Source organism: Rhipicephalus microplus, chromosome X (genome assembly GCF_043290135.1).
Source record: "Rhipicephalus microplus isolate Deutch F79 chromosome X, USDA_Rmic, whole genome shotgun sequence".
NCBI classification, from domain to species: domain Eukaryota; kingdom Metazoa; phylum Arthropoda; class Arachnida; order Ixodida; family Ixodidae; genus Rhipicephalus; species Rhipicephalus microplus.
In genome coordinates, this window is record NC_134710.1 from 415,643,233 (window position 1) to 415,664,136 (window position 20,904).

Below are 20,904 nucleotides of genomic sequence, written 5' to 3' on the forward strand. Positions count from 1 at the left end.
ATTGAGTCTTTCAGTCATACCATTTGCTTGCGGGTGGTAAGCCGTTGTTTTACGACTTTCTGTGCCACTTAATCGCAAGACTTCCTGCAGCATCTCTGCGGTGAAAGCTGTCCCACGATCATTTATGACGACAGCTGGCAAAGCTTCGAGGAAGGTGGGAATTGCATCCTTCCAGGTAGTCAATGAGCGGGATGAGCTCCGAGTCGTGACGCTGTTGCTCAGCTAAGCTGGTTGCTGATACGGCAGAAAGAAAAGTGTCGTCGTCATCAAGGTCAGTGTTGGCATTTTTGACCGGTGCATGTGAGAGACAGTCGGCGTCGATGTGTTTCCGCCCAGATTTGTGGACGATGGTGACATCGAAATCTTGTAGCCGAAGGCTCCATCGTGCTAGACGACCTGAGGGATCTTTGAGATTCGCGAGCCAACAAAGGGAATGGTGGTCGCTAACTACCCTGAATGGGCGGTCATACAAGTATGGGCGGAACTTTGTTATGACCCAGACAACAACGAGGCATTTCTTTTCGGTTGCAGAATAGTTTTTCTCCGCTGGGGATAACGTTCTGCTCGCATAAGCGATCACGCGCTCTATGCCATTATGCCACTGAACTAATACCGCTCCTAGCCCAACGTTGCTGGCGTCAGTGTGTAATTCCGTGTCAGCGCCTTCGTCAAAATGACCTAGTACAGGCAGAGCCTGGAGGAAGTTTCGGAGGGTGCCAAACGCATGGCACTGATCGGGACCCCAAACAAAGAGACACCGTCTTTTGTAAGCTTGTTGAGGGCTTCAGCAATCTTCGAGAAGTTTTTGACAAAGCGCCTGTAATACGCACAGAGCCCCAGAAATCGGCGTAGGTCGCGCTTAATTGTGGGCACGGGAAAGGCGGCAATGGCACGGGTTTTCTCGGGATCTGGGCGGATGCCGGCATGGCTCACAACGTGACCAAGGAACTTCAGTTCTTCATATCCGAAATGACATTTGTCGGGTTTGAGAGGCAACCCCGCTGTTCTGATTGCCTGAAGAACTGCATGAAGGCGTTGGACGTGTTGTTCAAACGTGTCTGCAAAGACCACGACGTCATCAAGGTAAACAAGACATGATGGCCATTTGAGCCCCATGAGAACCGTATCCATCATTCTTTGAAAAGTAGCTGGCGCTGAGCATAGACCGAAAGGCAACACTTTAAACTCGTACAGACCATCGGGAGTAATAAACGCCGTATTTTCGCGGTCGCGCTCAACCACTGCAATTTGCCAGTAGCCGCCACGCAAATCCATGGAGGAAAAATATTTGGCGTTGCGTATACGGTCCAACGAGTCATCTATCCGGGGTAGAGGATAAACGTCCTTTTTGGTGACCTTGTTCACTTCACGGTAATCAACGCAAAAACGCAACGTACCATCCTTCTTCTTTACTAGCACAACTGGCGAAGCCCAGGGACTGATCGATGGCTGAATGACATCGTCCTAAAGCATCTGCTGGGCTTGGTCACGTATAGCATCTTGCTCTTTTTGCGACACCCTATAGGCATGTTGTCAGATGGGTCTCTCAGTAGGTTCCGGGATGATACGATGTTGAGGAAGTGGTGTCTGATTAACCTTTGACGTAGTGGCAAAGCAGTCTTGAAATGAGCCGATTATACGCAAAAGGCTTTCTCGTTGAGCCGAAGGTAGTCTCTCGTTTACGTCGAGAGTGCTCACGAAAGCCTCGCCAGAGTGGACATTCGATGAAAATGAAGCTAACGTAGACGGACCATCGGCATCGGCAAGTTCTTCACAATATGCAATGGCAGTGTGTCTCGTTAGGTGGCGATATTCGTCGCTGAAGTTCGTGACCAGCAGGTGAGCATGCCTATTGCTAGGCTGAATGATTCCTCGGGCAACACAGATTTGTCGTGAAATAAGGAGAGACAAGTTGGCCTCTGCAATTACCGCGTCAGACACGTCCTGTCCCAATTATACTTTGACAAAGAGGCTGCTTCGAGGTGGGAGAGTCAGAGAATCGTCGGAAACACGGAGCGCTCTTTTCCGGAATTGCGTACTGTCAGTTGCAGCGCAAAAAGGATCCTCGAATGACACAAGTAATTCACGTAGGTCGATGACGGCGCCGTATTCACGAAGGAAGTCCAGTCCTTGAATGACTGGCCGAGAGCACACGCGCAATACGAGGAAAGAGCCCGCAAATGTCGACGTACGTATTCGAATGCGTGCCGTGCACATACCAGTAGGCGTCACCAGATGGCCACCTGCCGTGCGCAACTGGGGTCCTTGCCATGGCGTGGTAACCTTCCTCAATTCAGATGCCAGTGTGGCGCTCATTACGGAATAGTCGGCACCGGTGTCGAAGAGGGCGTTAACAGCATGATTGTCGACGAACATGGCAATTTCGGCAGAAACAATCTTTTTGCTGTCGGAGAACACTGCAAAACCGGAATCGCCCTCGTCCGGTCGTTGCGTCGAAGGAGGGTCTTTTACAGTTCGCCGGGCCACGACTTCACCCTCAGAAGTCACCGTTCCTAGTTTTCCCTGCGGGGACTAGGTGACCGGCTCCTGAAAGGAGCGGAAGACGATGAGGGCAAACTGGGTGACGTAGACCGGCGGGGCGAAGGTTGTCTCGACTGGTGGTGCCGAATAGTCGAAGGAGCACGTTGGCCCATGAGATAGGCTTCGATTTCGCGAAGGCGCTCACCGTAGCGCGGGCATCGAGCATCAGGGCGGAAGTCGCGGAGACCTAGTTGCCGGTATTGACAGTTCCGGTATACGTGACCCGCTTCGCCACAGTGATAGCAGAGCGAACGGTTATCCGAGGTACGCCACGTGCTTGCCTTGCTACCACTTTGTCTTGAGATAGACGGTGGATAGGTCGGTGGGCTCGAAAACCTTGAGCCGAGAGGCGGGCTCAAAGCAGTGTCGTGGAATGGCTGCATAGCCTGGTACCTTGGCCGCATAGCAATATCTGTAGCCGGTGGCGCAGGGGATCGCAATGCCGCTGCGTATGTCAGGACTGGGGCCTCGGGAAGTGGTGGTGCGATTGGGGCCAGGGGTGTGACGGCCTGCCGGACTTCTTGTCTGATTACATCCGCGAGGGCTGACACAGGTGGATGGAATCCCACTGCTTGAAGCTGTCGCAATTCGTCCCGAACGATACTTCGAATGAAGTCTGCGAGAGCCTGTTTCTCGTTGTCAGAGCCGATAGAGGATGTAGTGGCCGGGATCTGGCGTTCGTATTGTGATGACCGCTGCTGCAGCGTACGTTCCATAGTAGCTGCCTCACTGATGAACTGGGCGACTGTCGTCGGTGGACTGCGCACGAGCCCAGCAAAAAGCTGTTCTTTTACTCCGCGCATAAAATGCCGCACCTTCTTTTCCTCAGTCATGGCAGGGTCCGCGCGCTTGAAGAGCCGAAGCATGTCCTCGACAAACATAAATCCACGTTCGTTCTTCTGTTGGTTTCTGCAGGATATGGCTTGTTCAGCCCTCTCCTTCCTCTCGGTGTTGCGATAGGCGTCACGGAGCTGTCGGCTGAACTCTTGCCATGTTGCAAAGGAGCCCTCGTGGTTCTAGTACCACGTCTTCACAGAATTCTCCAAGTAGAAGTAAACTCGGTGCAGCTTGCGAACATCGTCCCATTCGTCGATACTGGCAACCCGATCAAAGTGGTCTAGCCAGTCATCAACATCCTCGAAGATGTCTTCATGGAACGGCTTTGGTGTCTGTGGCACGTGAAAAACATGGGCGAGAAGATAACCATGGGCATCGCTGGTTTGGACCGCCTGGCTTGTCATCGCAGTTGCCATCTTTCAGGGTGTCGATGCCAAGGGACCAAATTCAGGAGGTAACCCACGCAGGCGGCAGCTGATTCTTGCTCTAGGAGATGTAGCTGTCTTCACGATGGCCGACACAGCCGAAGTACACGTACCCAGCACCTCCACCAGTAATGTCACGAGCAAAACAAGACCTGCAGCCAGGAGTTGACTTGAACCAGAGCAACGAAGATGTTTTCTTCTTCTTCACGCCCCAAAAACGTGTATGACCCACAGTGGCTCGTTCATCAATGGTGGCAATGCATATATATATATATATATATATATATATATATATATATATACTTTGCTAATAAAATACTTCATGGCTTTATTGTGCACAATACAAAACCCAATAAATACGTGGAAAATTGATTTGTATGATGTAAAACTGGCCTCTATGGCCTCTACCATCTAATAAGCAAAAATCAAAATAAGTTAGGCTATAGATGGCTCGTAACGTCAGTATTCTTTTATGCTATTGGGAAGTAGATCAGATAAAACGACGTATTTTTAAGCTTAAGTCACGTCCGCCCAGTCGTTTCAGCATTGCCCCAAATCTTGAAGCCACATTATGCTCGACCCATCTGACTTATATTCAGGAAGTATATACCACGTTATGTTCACTAGCTTCAAAATAAAAGACTTCAAATTGCGGGGTTTTTTTTTGTTTCACGTAAAGATGAGAATGGGGAAACAGAACGGCGCACATTTGTAGCCAGTGACATTAAATCATGGATCGCTGCGTCCGCTCTTTTTCCGCAACAAAGCCAAAAAGACGCTGGAGGATTTGACCTTAACGACCAGCCTGGCCATTACCTTTCTACCTCGCTTTCCGCACAAAACGAGAAACATCTGAGGAAGTTAAGAGCACATTGAGCGAGGAAAACGAGCGAAGACTAGAAGACAGCCGAGAAAAGAGGACGTGTGCAGCCCTGCTGCGTCCCCCTCTTTTTCAGACTTCTTACAGCTCCCGCTTCTTTCTTTACCGAGTATATGCAAAGCACAGTTACAGGCTACATCTAAGACAGGACTGTCGCAGTGAAATTTTTGCGATGCCTTCAATCGAATGAGGGCAGAAGGCTTAGAAGTAAATACATTAGGCTACATATAGGCCAAAAAATGACGTTTTTTTATTGTGTAGTCAATCACTGGGGATCATTAGAACAAGACTGGAAAAACAGAAATGTCGTCGTGGACCGCATGGGCTGCAAGAATAAGAAACGCAGTGGTATGTTGAACGATAGTTATAGCGCGAGAACAGAACGATAATAAAGAGACAAGAAGGACACGAGCACTCGTGTCCTTCTTGTCTCTTTGTCGTCATTCTGTTCTCGCACTATAACTATCGTTTTGTCTTACCAACTCGCCCAAAATGCCACTATTCTAAGGTATGTAGAACTTGAAAATTTCAGGGGCACCAGCAGGGGAAAACTCTATTGAGCTGAACTAATGTCCGGCAAGAAAGGTAAAACGTAGAAGAAATACATGAGGGCACAAAATTGAAGAGAACGATTTAAGGGTGATTGGGCCCAGCTGTTCGTTGAAATAGGCTAATTTTATAGAAAGCAGTCTTTCACAGGAAAGCCGCTATCTTAAGCGGCTTGATTATGCCATTATGGTACCGGCTCGTGAATTAGAAACAGTGCTGTAGCGGGTTTTAGACGTATACTTAATGTCTTGCGCTGTATATATTAAGTGGCCACATGTGCGTATAGGACGCAAATTATGCATGATCGGCCACGCCATCACCTACTCCTTTATTCGATTCAAAATTTGGAAGGAGCTGCTGAGTGAAGGTGCAGCTTGAACTTCGTGGCGACCACTTAAGCGGCAACTTTTTCTACTGTGTCTTAGAAGTTCCATTCTCTTCCTTCTCCCCTTTATTCGAATTGTTAACGAAACTTAGGTAAGGTAATCACACTTCATAGAAATATTGCGATATGGTTGGCAGCACATCTCCCTAAACCTCTAGTCATGCGCGACAGCTTACCCTAGCCCTTAGAGTTTCATACAATAATACATTGAGAGCAATCTCACACTGCTATTGTGTACCCACACGGGAATTATAGGAAGTACAGGCTTCGAATTGGACAGGGTTAGCTAGTAAACTGTCTATAGACCTCTTGCTAAAGTTCCAGTTTCGTTCTTCGCGGAGCGCGGGTAGTAGGGTGCGGTAAAACAGGCTAAAGCAGTGCCTTTGTGCTCAAAGAGGCTGACGACCACTAGATCTCGTGATTTGCTGCGACGTTGAAGCTTTGTGAGTCGCATTTCACAGTTCAAAAGAAGTGTCGTCCATTCACCACTGCGCCTAGATAAAGCGTTTTCAGTCATAATCTTTGTTATGTGGGTTAATTCTTCTGTCATCACAAATAAGCGGGCAAAGCTTCAGCGCACTTAGTCGAGCACTTAATTTATGATTGAGTAATCTTGAAAGACGGGAGCGGCCTGAAAGTCTGGCTTCACGAATGTACTCGCAAGCCGTGTTGTAACACGCAGCAAGCTGTGCGAGCATCTGTATGTGTGCGAAGGATATTACTGCGTTGTTAGTGGTGCGGGAAATAAAAATACCCCAGCTTTCTTCTGTTTGGAATTAAAACTGAACAGTTTGCAGTGAGCCAAACTGTGATAGAAGATAACAGCTGTGGTCCTTGCTGCTCATGATGTCGCAGGTATTATGTTGTTGGCAGCTGGTGATAGCCAGGTTCCACAGGCAACTTTTGTGGCTCTTGTGCACTAAATTGTTCTTTTACGGCCCAACTTTCATATCTGTATAGATATAAGATACTCTTCAGTTTTAGTCTTTGCAGAAAACCACTCACTAACTGGTAAATGACCGTATCGTGGTCCTTTTAAGGGCAATATTATCACAAAAATTCAGGGTAAGTGAGCACTTCAGAGCAGTCATGGAATTTATACTTTTGTGCTCTTGGTAGAAAACTTGTATTCTATTATCAACTTGGTGATTGTGGTAATTTCGATAGATAAAGTGACACGAGAAAACAAAGAAGAATAAGAAAGACAGTACAGGCATTGTACTGTGTTTATTCTATATCGTCGACTTGTGTGCGCTGTATCAACCAAGATGAACGCATACACCAACTCGCTCACGCTTCCTTTCTTTTGCTGTATTTGTGGTGCTGACGAGTGTGAACAGAAATAAGGACATAACGCATTCATTTATAGTGCTGCTAAGGTGAAATTAGGTGTGTTTTGCTCAGTTTGTTATTTTTCTTTTTCTAAATGCACGTGCCAGAAGCGACGTCGACCCCCTTTTTTGTTCTGGAGAAAGCTTGGGGAGGTCCTCTCTAATGAGTCACTTTTGAAGGACTCAATCTTACAGCTGTGGACGTAGCGGAATGGGTTTCTTTGGTTCTTGCTATTTATTGGGAAGTCAATGCTCAGTATGTGTACAAGTAAAGAAACACTTCTGTTAATAGAGACACTGATAGACCTAGAGCCAAGTGCTCTTATGCCATGTATCGTTAAAGGGGCAACTGTCATTGACAGTGAATAATTTCTTTCTATACGGGAAACAAGTGCGATTTACTAGCTTTTAATTACAAACTTAACACAAGATAACAGGTTTTTTTTAGTTTTAACTAATTGGAAAGGAGACAAAGGCTGTGAAATGCATTCGTGCATTGAAGCCTGGGTTAAAACAAAACACTAACATTTTTTAAAACTTTTACGTAAAAAAATTTCTGAGATAACCTTCACAGGGTAGTGTCCAATTTAAGGGAGACCTAGAAATAACACAAATTTTCTATGTAAAGCATGGCCCTCTTTTTCTAATGTAGTCATTTCATTTTGTACATTTGTTTCTTTCTGTCAATGGATCTTTGTGACAGGGTCACTTTCCTCATTAAGTTGAACGCAAATGTTAAGGAATTTTAGAACTAAAATTTGCTGCCTCAATTTGTGCAATTCTTCGTGTAGCGAGTGCAACAGTGGTGAAGTGGTTATGTCAGCCCAAATGACCCCGCCATTTTGGAAACCATTTCAAGTTTATTTGAAAAATCTTTTTTTTGCGTTGAAATGAGGAAATAGCTAGTATATTTTAATGACAAACATTTTGTGGAATGTGAGAGCCTTCTGAAGTTTTAAGAATGTTGCCAGAGTGTCGTGTATGAGAAAAATTACTCGGAGTATCGTTTTTTTCAATACCCTATTTGGCTTTGGTACGAAGCAAACGTGTTTGTGCTTGGTGTTTGCAGCTTAGCAACACTTCTGCAATCCCGCTGCTGCTTATGCCTCCAGAAAATTGGCTAAACTTCTCTATTTTTGTGTTTCTTTTTTCTTATAACTTGTACTTTGTATGAATAAATGAGTAATAAATACTTGCTGTAAAAAATATATTTTGATGAAAAGTATGTTAAAACCCTACGTTTTTCTCAATTTCCTGAGACAGAAATTGCTCTTTTTTTAGAATCACCATTTTGGTCTCCAAGGAAATAAAGTTTGAAGTTCCCCATTAGTTGTGAAGGGGAAACTTCAAAATTTTTCATGCTTGAAGCAATACTTACATTGATTAATCTCCTCATATAAGAAGGGCTACTTATTGCCAATTGATTGAGGTGAAATGCTTATTTTGATTTGGAGCACCACATGGGGCTCTAATGTGGACTGAAATTGTTATGTTCTTGAATTGCCGATTTCTTTTCTCTTAAAATATAGAAATATCTGTGGTCTCCAAATATTTAATGCACAATATGCCTTTTGTGGAGTAAGTATTTGTAACTGTTATAGTCATGCAAAGCGCATTATTGCATAGGAAAAATGCAAACATTAGACATAATGGCAAACTTAAAAATTGAGTAAATTGCTGAGCTGTGAACACCTTATACAAACACTTCTGTTTAGTATCTCTGCCAGATTTAGTTTTGAATGAGATGAAACAATAGCCTCTTGATGACTGTTCTGAGAAACAACGTTTTGACTATAATTTGAAAATCGGTATGCTCTCACGCAATCATAAAATTTTTTCTCAAATTTACTATTGTAAACGCAAAAAAGCGCGATTTTTGTAATGTCTGCTTGTCATCGTCATCAAAATGGCTAAGCCGTTCAGGGTGGATTGACCCAGAAAACAATGCTAGTCAGGCTTTCGATGATGCGGCACAACTGAGTGCATTGATTGCATGACTACATCTCCCATCAAATTCCGCATATCCTTCTTGTTATGCAATTGCTTTATCCTAGTATCATGTGATATCTTGTAACACTGCTGTACTAACGCAACGAGGGGTAGTGGCTAAATTTCTCTGCCACAGGTCTAAAAGTTGTTGGTGCGATTCTAGGCACATCAGTTGCATTTCGATGCAGGTGAATGCCACAGGCCTGTGAATATAGGTTCGAAACAACCCTGGTTGGTGTAAATTTCCAAAGCATTACACTGTTTCATACCTCGTGACCATTTCAATGTTGTGGCATTTAAACACCTCCTTATTATATGCTGTGATATGCAATTGCTTCAGTTTGATGAAAACAGATTCTAGATACATTTTGCTGCTGAGGTTATTTCATTTTGTTATTTTAAAATTCAGTTTGTAATGTACATTGGGAGGGGGAGGCATATTTAGCGAACTGTCAAATAAACATTCTGGTTTTTTTGTAGTGTGCTTTCTGTGCTTGTGTGACAGAACTGTTTGTTCGTAGGTTGATATATGCATGAACCACAGTCCTATACATAAAGAAAATGCCAGCGAAACATGCTATCATGCCAAAACAGAAGGGTTTCTACTAGCACTGCCATGTCTTCATTCTTCTCAAGTGGCTAATGCTAGCCACGAGCAACTGGAGTGCAAGCGGGTTAGGCACTTTAGAGAAGAAAGCATTGCAAAACTGTGAGGGTGAAGCAGAATTGTGCTTAATAGTGCGTTAGCTTGAGCCGAAAAAATTTAAGACACATGGGGGGGGGATCTCAACGACACGACTGCTTCAAATGTGTGGAGCAAGAACTGTAGAAGCAGCGCAACTCCGCAACTACAAGAGTGCGTGAACACCAAGATGAGTTCATTTACGCTAGTCGAAATGGAATTAAAAAACTGTGACAGAGAAGTACAGCTATGCAAAAGCCAGAGTACATAAACTCCTCAAGGGAGTTCATTCACTCTAGTTGAAATAGAATTTAAAAACTTTGTGACGGAGTAGCAGAACTTTGTAGAAGCCAGAGTGCATAAACTCTACAGGAGAGTTCATTCACTCTAGTCGAAATAGAATTGATGAACTCTGTGAGAAAAAAAGCAGAACGGTGATGCAGCAAGAGTGTTTTAACTCTAGCAGGAAGTAAATGTCTTCCATTCCAGAAGCGTCACTTAACTCTAGCGATGGAGGTCATTTACTCTTCTGCAGACAGAGTACCAGCACTCTTCTGAGAGAGTGTGCCTATTCTGTGGAGCACAGAGTTCCAAGCACTCCTGAAAAAGGAGTGAATTGTGGGACAAGCTATTACTCCTGTAAAGAGAGTTGCAAGCACTCTCTTGGGGCTGTGAGTGCAGATAACAGTTGTCGAAGCTGCTTTGAAGAGAAAAAGTACTTCAGAATTGTCATGTAGTGGAAGGAGTCTCATTATCTTTTCGTTTCTTGCGTGGCAGAAGCACGGATCGCACTAGGCGTCAAAAATGAGAATTGAGCAGCGAGTTGGTATATTAAAGGACCATGCATTACCAAGCACTATCTTATATAATCATCATCTGCGCCATAAAAGTAACCTGCTGCGTAGGTTTGCATGTGACCCTACGGACGTGTAGTGGGCCCTTCGACACACACACACACACACACACACCTACTCGCGTCCACGTTGATAGTATCAGCAAATAGCGGGGTCTTCATGCACTTGTGCATCAAAGGGACCAACAACCAACCATAACGTAAAGGGAAATGAGTTGACTCCTCTGATGGAAACATTATCCGTCCCATGGACTAGAGTAACCCCCTTTTTGGGTTTTACTTTTTCGTCCGAGAAGCAAATTAGCATTCTTATTTCTTCATCGAAAGACATCACAAAAGGCCTTTTGCGCCGCTGGCGGCAAAACGGGACTGATCTGACGTGGTCCACGATTTTGTGTTAGTATATATATCTTCTTGCTTCCTTTACGTTAGCAGATATTACTCCATAAAATGTGCACATATATAATTGGCCTCTGTTCGTGTTATTCATATGAGGGGCGCTGCCTTGGCGTGCGTTACGATCCCATGCTTGTCAGCGGGTCTTGAGCAACTTTTCAACATGCTTGTGTAACAGTGCATGCAGTCTCCATGTCGCTAAGCGTTCAGAGCGACACTGTTTTTTTTACCTACAATTCACCTAAAAAACGACGTTCATTCTGCTCGGCACGGCTGTGCATATCCGTGGTGATGTTTTTGGTTACTTGCCTTGCCTTGTTTACCAAGAGAGTATCGATGCTGGGAAAGGTCACCCATGACACAGCCGTATGCAACCTGGGAAGCAGGCACTCAGAACATGGTACAAAATTAGGGAAGGTGCATATTGCTACGTTCTTATTGTTACAGCTTGTTATTTTTCAAAATAGTTGAAAATCTCAAAATAAAGCCGGTTAAGCATAGTTACCAAAACTCGTGAGAAAGCAGAACGTTAACAGCTTTCACAAATCACGAGTATGGCTAGCGACATCACTATCAATTCTCAGCAGTGCAGGAGGAAAGGTATACATCCTTGTTTAGACCCTTTTAGACCAAAAAAATAGCACTCGTAGAATAACTGCGTGTTTTTATATTACCTACCGCATCTACAAACAATACTAAGAGTAACCTTTTTGTCGCACCGTAAAAACACGGTCGTGAAATTCAGTTGTCAGTTTCTGTAAAGTGGCGGCTCATGTGGGTGTTATTGCCAGCTACGAATGTGGACAACATAGCTGCAACGGCTATAAGCTGTGCCATCTATCTTTTGCAGCAGTGACCGGACAATCTTCTGCAGATTATGACTAAAATAAACGTTTACAAATGTGTTCGATTGTATTGTATTTGTGTGGTCAACCGTCCAAAGTTAAAACTGCCTTCAGATCCCCGGAAGGAATCGTGAGGAAATGGGAGTGCATCGTTTAGGGTTCATAATGGCGTTTCGCACGTGAGAACCCAGCGTTAGCAAAGCAATGTTTCCGTTTTTTTGTGACACTTTGCAGCTAATAGCAGCATTCACCACACGTGCCGTGTTTCTGTCGCGAGAAACGCGGTATACGTTTCGAGCTCTAGTTGCTAGCATGCCCGGTTCAAAAATACTATGAAGTAAACAACACGTACAGCGTTCTCAGCTTAGCGTTGGCGTTTAACGGTGACGTCTCGAGCACACAATTCGGAATGCTCTTGATAGGCACCCAGCCAGCGAATGGTCGAAAATCAGGCTCAAGCGGAGGAGAATTCGGGGCGCAGGGAGGAGAGAGAGCGAACGGCGAGATGAGTGGTGAAGCACTGCGCCTGCCCTCTCCGATACACTCTCGCACCAAATGCTCCAGTTACTAGAGGCGAGGATAAGCACGTGCGCACGCACCTGTTGCTATGGGATAAGCTGTTAGAACTGAGAGATAATACGAGGCGGCGCGCGGACACCACTACGGACGTCATGGACAACGCTGGATGTCTGACGTAGTCTGACTAAAAACAGAATTCGCATTTAAAATCGGCATGCGACTGTAACACAAAGGACATGTGCTATTTATGCTCTATCACATATCCTAGCACCCCTGTGTCCGCTAATCCTTGGACAATGGCATATTTTGAGTCAAATATACTCGAACATAAGCAACATGTGTCCCTGGGGGAAAAATATATTCACCTTATGAAGCAGTTTTCAGTAGAATTGCCTCAGCGTTTGGTATACATTTTGTTCACTCGCTCACATGCAAGAACTCTTCGCTCTTTGTCTCTTTATGTCACTCAGGTTTTCTTACTAACGAGGGAAAGTTCAAGGCGTCAAAAACACTACAGGTGAACAAAAAAGAGAGGTTGATTGCTACATTAAGAGACGGGTGATGATTGCTGAATCCAGTGAAGAGCATTAATCAACTAGATCTCCCTGTAGGCCACTCTGCGTTTCCTCATCTTGGTATTTTCTCGTTCTCACTGTCTTTATGAACCCCAAATACTCATTAAGGGGCAAGAAAGTTGGCTTTAAAACATTCTTCCTGATTTCTCATAATTTAAATTAAGGCAAGATTCGTTATGCATTGTTGTGCATCTTTCATGGCGAGAGAAAAATACATTACATGACGATAAAAGAAACCCACCTCACCCCTTCTAATTGCTGCCTGAGAAAGTGATACACGAGCACGGAAGCACCTGCCATGCGTCCACCAAAATAAGTAATAAAAGTCACCTTCTGTTTAGTGCGATGAGCGTGCTCTTGCTGGCGGGTGAACTCTCCAATGCACTGATCTCCCCAGAGCACCATGCTCATGCGCCAGTACGTGATGGCCAGAGTTACCACGGGAACGCCGTAAGTCAGCACCAAGAACACCACGTTGTATCTGCACAAGTAAAACGTAGGCATAATAACCCCGATGGAGACACTGTTATAGAACACACAAACCGTTGTGTAAAACAGAAAGATGTTACTATCGCATGCCTAGATACCAATGCATGTTCAATCATTGTTTGAGCTCTTTTCTCGCAACGGACATGACTCTATAAAATTTGGGATGCAAAAGCATGCAAGGGCAAGTTTTGTTTTTGTCATAGGCTGTATCTGCATAGTAGGCTACTACTAGACATCATGGCCAATTCCCCAGAGTTGGTAGGTGCCAGTACACACAGCCAACGAACGAACAAACAAACAAACGGGCCGGAATGTCTCTTGCTTCTTGCTGTTCGACCCCACGTCCTTTGTGCCATCTTTAGTGTTTCGGTTAAGTACCCGGCAATTACTTTTATTTCATTGAATATACCTCTCTTCCCCAACTGTTTTGAGCGCAATGATAAGTGTAACTTCCCCTTCTTTCAAGTCTGTTTTCCCTCGGGCCAGAGACCTACCCTCTGGTCACCCTCTGTTCCTCCTCAGGGTCTAATTTCGGAGTAGTTTCTCTGCTATAGCACTCGTAGCTTTTCTGTCGCTTTACGGCCGACCAATGGTGGGTTTATCCGCATGTAGAATCCCAAGACAATCCAAACGGAACTTCGTGTGAACACTACCCACTCCATACTGATAACAGAGGTTCGTCAATTTGGACGAGGGGTGATACTATGCTGCTCACCTAACAAGGATTGTATCCAAGGCCTACTGAAGTATACTACTTTTGCCCCACAACCGGTGAGCCCTTTTATTCCGCCTCATCTAGCTTGGTGCAAAAGATTAGTTCGGAGGGTAGATGTAAGTCTAAGTACAGTAGAAGCCTTGGACATTTTTTTTCCGGCAGGTCTAATTTCTGTTTACCACTGTACCGAACAAAAAACAACAAACACAAAGTTCCCACTGAAACTGTAATTGCCACATTTTCTGGAACCAATCGCCCTTCAGATATTAAGGCATGGCCGCTTATCTGTATTATCGAAGCTCTAGCTCTCTGTCGGCTTTAACGCACTAAATTCTGGCGCTTTCGACATAGTACTAAAGGTTGTTGATCGCACACTCGATGCCGCATATGCAAGGCCATATGCGGGGCTGGCCATAATACTGCTGAGTGCCAATCAGAGAATAAGACGTGCTGTTTGTGCAAGGAAAATCACGCTGCTGATGATCCTAACTGCCCTGCAAGATCAAAGGAACTTCAGGTAGTTGAAATCATGGAAAGTATACGGTGCTTCCGTAGAGAAGCATTGGCAAAAATTCAAAGCAGGAGTCAAGGTTATGCCGGCATAACAGTTGGTCCCTCTTACTATGGATGCATCACTTTCTCAGTCAATTTCAGCTGAGGAAGTGAAGGTCGTAGAAAAAGCATTAGAAAAAATTTTACTAATCTGTCCGAATCACTCAGTATTATTATGGGTTCACAGATGTTGGGCGTATCTGATCGAATAACTGAGCATAATCAACCTCCTAGCACTTCAATCAAAAAGCCTGCCTAACATCAGACAGATGCCTAAATCGATAATGAAGCAGGGCCTTCCTAATCTAAAGCAACCGAGCAGGGAGGTATATCTGAATCAGATTCAATAAATGGTCGGGGTTTATATATGGATGCTCGCCTTCTGAAACGCACCAGGTCACCTACTAGCATTTTTTTTATTTCTAGGACTTGAGACTAAAGCGAACTTCTTCAAAGACAATATTTGAGATCAATCAATTGGTACCGCTTGCATGTCATCATAGGGTGCCTTAGAATTATTCAGTGGAACTGCCATTCAGTTTTCTCTGCAAGTACAGACTAATTATACCTAATTTATTTTCAATCCCCAAACATCATAATGCTACAAGAAACTTGGCTGTCAGCTGATCAAACCTTCTATCTAAAAATATCAGGGTTTTGACTGGACAGAGACTCACGTGGCAGAGGAATATTTTTTTCAATTAATTCAAAATTTGTCACAAAGCACAAACAAATATCACACGATTATGAAGTATTGGTTCTGGAAGTTCACTTTCCCGGATGCGCGCCACTATCTCTAGTCAATAACTACTTTCCAACTAGGATACAAGATGAAAAAGCTCTCGATGTGGCTGAGTTTTTTCAAAAAAAGTATAACATTTGCTGCGGGAGACTTTCATTCCCGTCTCGTGTCTTGGGGTTTCCCCACTGATTCATCGAGAAAACGGTTGTGGGACTGGACCAATCAGAATAACCTGATTTGTTTAAATTTCAGAGTTCCCACATTTGTTCGATGTAATTGAAGCTCCATCTTAGATTTGACATTTGCTAGCTCAAGTGTGACTATCGTCTTGGACTGCTCTTGATAACACTACAAGTATTGATCACGGCCCCTGGTATTTGAAGTCAGCAATAATTTAGTGACTGTAGACCACCAGTGGCAAATTTTGGTAGACCACTCTAAATTTAAAAAAATTACAGTCAACGTTGTCTTCCTTGCCCAGTAAGGAAACAAACTTTAAAGCTATGAGCCTTTTTTCACTCTAAATCATACAAATAAAAAATCAAAGTTTACTATATCTTCAACAAAAGGAAAATTCATATCTACCTGGAGGACTCTGGATTATGCTAGAAACGTATAGACGCTTGAAAGCTGCATATAAAATTCCTTAAAAATCAATGTTCTACTAATATGAGAAATTATTTATATGCTAAAGATATGTTTAGGATAAGTTTCAATAGCGAAAGACGATTATGAAGAAAAACGTTATAGCTATCTATCGAAGAGCGGACAAAAGAAAGCTCGATTCAGATTTATCCGCTATTGTTGAGCTATTGCAACACCCGTAATTATCGACTCAGTCATTCTTTCCCAAATGGAGTTAAAAGATATATTATATGAAATTGCATTAGGATTACAAAAAGATTTTTATCAGAAATATAAATAAAGTTTGTAAAACCTTCATACATAAACGATTTTCATGAAGTAAGTATGAATGAACTCGCGCACGTCGTTCATCTTCTGCCAAACCCAAGTCTTGCACCAGATGTTGTCGTTTCAGGAATGATAAAAATATTATTCGACATCTCTGCTGAAGACCTCCTTAACCTAGTCAATCACTCACATGGAAATAGTTTAATACCTCCATACTGGAGATCTGCAAAATAATACCGCTTCTTTCAAAACAGGAACCAGAAATGCAAGTAAATAAGATAGGCAAATCGCTTTATTATCACATGTATCCAAGTTAGTAGAAGGAATACTTTCCATTATAATTGAGAAGTATATAAAAGATAATGCAACATTCAGTACGTGCCAGGTAGCATTTAGACCAGGTTACTCAGTATGGCGGGCACACGTTGATTTAGAGGCTCGCATGAAGCTTGCATGCCCCAGACGACAATATGCGGCCCTATTAACCCTTGATTTAGCAAATGCATATGATAGTGTTGAACATGCTATTCTTATCAATGCCCTAAAAGACCGAAACTTCGCGCTGTATATAAGAAATTGGATGCGCGAATTTTTAAACGACAGAAAGTTTTCTTGCTCCAAACGAGGTGTTTCAACATCGAAGTATAGCTAAACGAGAGGTGTTCCTCAATGCTCTGTTCTATAGCCAGTGTTATTTACTTTCTGTTCAGCTGAATACCACTGAGCGATAAGGTATAAGTATATATGTATACAGATGATATTGCGTTTTCGCATCTGACTGTGATATTCATTTACTGTATTTAACTTTACAGTTTTATTTGCAAAGATAGGAAACCTGGTTTTAGAAAATTCTTGTGACAGTGAACGCAACTGAAAGTCCTATAATACTGTTTCTATTGGACGTACCAGTTAATATTTCTGCTCAGTAACATCAAGAATTAACCCCTCAAGTTGACTGTAATAAATTTTTGGGTGTTTGTACGATCAAAACCTGAGTTGGCGTGATCACATTAAACATATTCCAATTGATGCTACACGCGCTGTTGGTATGATAGGTAGGATTGCCCGGCTCCGTTACAGTCTTCGTAGGGTTATGCTGATCATGATTTACTGCATGTATGTTCGTCCGATTCTTGAATTTGGATGTGTACTAATCTCTGGTGGACCAGCATACAAAATTAAGCCCGTGATTTCTTTAGAGCGGGAAGCTACTCGAAGTTGTTTAGGGTGCCAAACTTTACACATAACAATATTTTGTATCAAGTAGCAAATACACACCCTTGCTTGCAGATTGCATGGTTTAACAGTTAAAAACCGATTTAAATTTTTTTAATCTAAATTAGGAAGGTGGCAGTTTGTATTCTTTGCCGAGCCTGGTATTTTTTAATGAGTCTTGGTTCCTTGTATGTAAACCCCAAGTGCTGTTTGTTCCAACACTTCTAGATGCTCTAAATGCTAATATATTAGAGATCAAGCCATCTGACAAACCGATAGGCGAAGTGCAAATAGAATTTGACGACATCTTCCCAATGAATGCTAAACGCTTGTCATCTAAGAACACCTGTCTCAATTAGGTACTAATATAGTAATTGCAATGGATGCATCTATGTGTGGCGAGAAAGCAGGCGTGGGTATTTTTTCTCTCTCATTCTTCTAGTCTTTTTCATTACACCTCCCAGATTATACACCAATATTTGAAGCGGAGTAAACGACCGGCATACTAGCTCTTGAAAAACTTCTAGCGACTCATTTGATGCTGTGATAGTGACTGACCTGTATTACCTGAGTTCATTTTTATCACCGTCGTCAGCATCAGCAGCACACGAAACTTTGAAATTATTATTGCCGAGAAATATTTATTTATAGCGAATGATATGGGTGCCAGGCCATCGTAGTTTACTTATAAATGAGATGGCTGACTCACTCGCGCGAGAAAGCTAGAGATAATTGTGACTTCGATACAGGCTTTATCGATATGATGGACCACAGTATGCAAGACATCGAAGAGCTGCAGATACCGCCAGCGCTCGACGACGATGGTCCCCAAGAGCCCGCGAACAGCTTAGAGAACCTCACAGAGGAAAGCCACGTAGCTCGAAGTGACAAACACCTTGATCAAGAAGTGGAAGACCAGCTTCTGCTATTTGCAAAAGGCTGCGGACCACCAGGAAACAGTGCACGTCCCAGGTCAGTGCTCCATCACCGTGACTGCCTTGGGAGAGGACGAGACAAAACGCCCTTCGTAACAAGCTTCGGAGGACACTGTGGTCTGTGTCACCATTCAGACGATCGCTAATCTTGCGGCTGCCGTACACGGGGTCTTCTACAACTCCAATCACATCCCAGTCTCGGAAGAGATGAGAACTAATGACTGCGTGCAAGATGCGGCTGATGCAAGCGCAGTTGGCTGATAAGCTTGACTTGCTTTAAAGCACTGAGCTCACTTTGTAGTTTTTTTAAATTTTGTTGTTCAATTGACATGCAAGGAAAACAAGTTGCATCAATTGTTATATTTCAATTTTTTCCTGGTGAATAAAAATACTGTTTTGTCGTGGGTCCCTGTCATTAATTTCAGTTTCCACTGTACGCATGCCAGGCGGCACCTCACTCGCATGTATGTTTTTTTACAAATTGCTAGCCCTCTCGAGGCATTGTGTAAACAAATTAGTGTGTATGACAAGCTTGCGAATAGAGTAGGCGCTTTGTTCGTCGCTTTGTGTCAGCCTCCTCATGCAATAGCTAACTTGATTGTCTGCTCGGTTCTATGTTGTGGCTCACACCACTACAAAAATAGTCGAATAAATTGGTGGTGAATGCAATGGAGAAAATAGAAATTGAAACTTTTATGAAGCAAAAATAATAATTCAGAGCTGGCCTCAACAGCAGCCGCAGCGTCATTTGTGTGTACGTACTTCTTTGTCTTCGCCATAGGGGCCTGTCGCGGGACACAACAAAATGGCGATAAGAAAAAGCAAGTTTTTATTTCGATCTTCAACGCATTTTATCCTTCTCTCTTTGTTCTTGTCAGCTTAGTGATTGCAGCGTCACTTGGGTTCTTCGCTTACGATGATTTCTTTGCTTTGCAGGGAGCACCTTTTCTTTATTCGCTAACGTTCATTCGTGCTACTTCTACTGGTTTTGTTTCTTGGCAATTATTTTTGTAGGACATGGCGTATGTCATCGGAAGTCCCGTGTTTCTTGTGAAGCCTGGTGGGCCAATCCTCTAATTGTCGGAATGGAAATTATTTTTTCATGCTTAAGCGGATGCTCTCAGTAAACAGGCTGCTAAAGCTTAGCGTCGCAAAACGTTGTTGCTGAACGCACAGGGACCCGTCGGTTGGCGCACCCTGGATGCAATAACGCATCGGCGACGTCATCGTCAGTGTATGTTTTGAAGGACGCTATTGCGTTTTTCGATGCGCATTTCAAGGACACCAAATGACACAACATCACCAGGTTCAAGTTTCAAGACAGACGACAGCTTTCGAGCGAGCCCGTTGCAGACTTTATTGCAACGTTTTGGGCTCTCGCCGCACCGTGTGGTTTAGCCGTGCTCTAGAAAAATTTGATCCGGTACTAAAGTCCTAACCACATGTACCTGTTGCAGTGCGTCAGCGCTTGGATTTTGATGCAGCGTTGCGGCCACTGGGCCTCTCCCTGTAAAGAGAGCAGGTGAGCAGCTTAGCGTGGCCACAAGTCCTCTCCTTGTAGATGAAAACGATGCGGCGCTGCGTCAAAAAGCTAGGCACTGAGGCGCTGCAACAAATGCGTGTGGTCAGGCCTCTACTGCTTACCGGCATAGCGTCGCAAACACTCACTTTCGGCTTCTGCGTGGAGATATGTCTATATCCTTGACTGAAGTGATTTTAAATGTCCTGGGAGGAGAAGTTAGTTAGCTCACAGTCCGAACAGTTGGATCTACATTCTGATGCACCTGGGCCCTGTAGTAGCCCTTCCACTTCTGATGCTCCAACACGCTGTCAAGTTGGCCGAATTGTGACGACACATTTGGTGTTCAGAGAAACCAACAAGATTTTAGCTCGTCACTGCAGCATCTGTGGCAGTTTTTGGCTCCCCATTGCGTTGGCTGTGTTTCTGCTAGTTAATTAGCATATCTGGCACGTTCTCCCGCTCAGGAATCCACTTGTTTGGCTTGCGTCATAAATGGTCATTACTAACCGGTCTGCAACTCCTGTCTTGCATTTCTCCCTGATGCAGCTTACTTGTCTACTTCATCAAGCATGCACACCCCGATCTTTATGGTGACTGTCTTAAACGTAGTTCACCTCCACTCCACTCGGTGATCCGCTCAATTTTCAATTAGGCTTCAAAGTTTTTGTGACATCAGTTGTGGTAGGAGTGCTGCTTACTAAATTTTATGAACATTACATATGCACACTAATAAAACAACCATCACTGAAGGTTACCGTAAATTATACTTTGGGACCATCCGCTGAATTTCATTTATTTCGCAGTGTTCAGAACTTCCATCCTCGCGAGTACCAGCGCTTCATATCAAGTGGTCGCTTCTGATGTTGTTAATTGTCGTCTTTTGTTGTGCAAGCGCAAACGTTTGGTTATATAAACATCTGCAACCTTTCAACACATGTGTGTGCGTGCAAAATTTATACATAAATTTAGCGCCATTTCATTGCGTGTCACTCAATAAAAATTCTAACACGGTCAC

General features: G+C 43.7%; 1 protein-coding gene and 1 long non-coding RNA gene across 2 annotated transcripts in view; one reads left to right on the forward strand and one right to left on the reverse strand.

The window, feature by feature from the left end:
• The window catches only part of LOC119161893 (tachykinin-like peptides receptor 86C), a 705,859-nt gene that overhangs the window by 218,122 nt on the left and 466,833 nt on the right, over positions 1–20,904 (reverse strand). The window contains exon 3 of the mRNA XM_075880290.1: positions 13,138–13,288. Within this exon, the coding sequence (XP_075736405.1) occupies positions 13,138–13,288 (151 nt within the window). The remainder of the gene's footprint in view (positions 1–13,137; positions 13,289–20,904) is intronic.
• Positions 1–20,904, forward strand: part of LOC142776499 (uncharacterized) — a 77,598-nt gene that overhangs the window by 38,773 nt on the left and 17,921 nt on the right. The gene's annotated exons all lie outside the window — the stretch shown is intronic.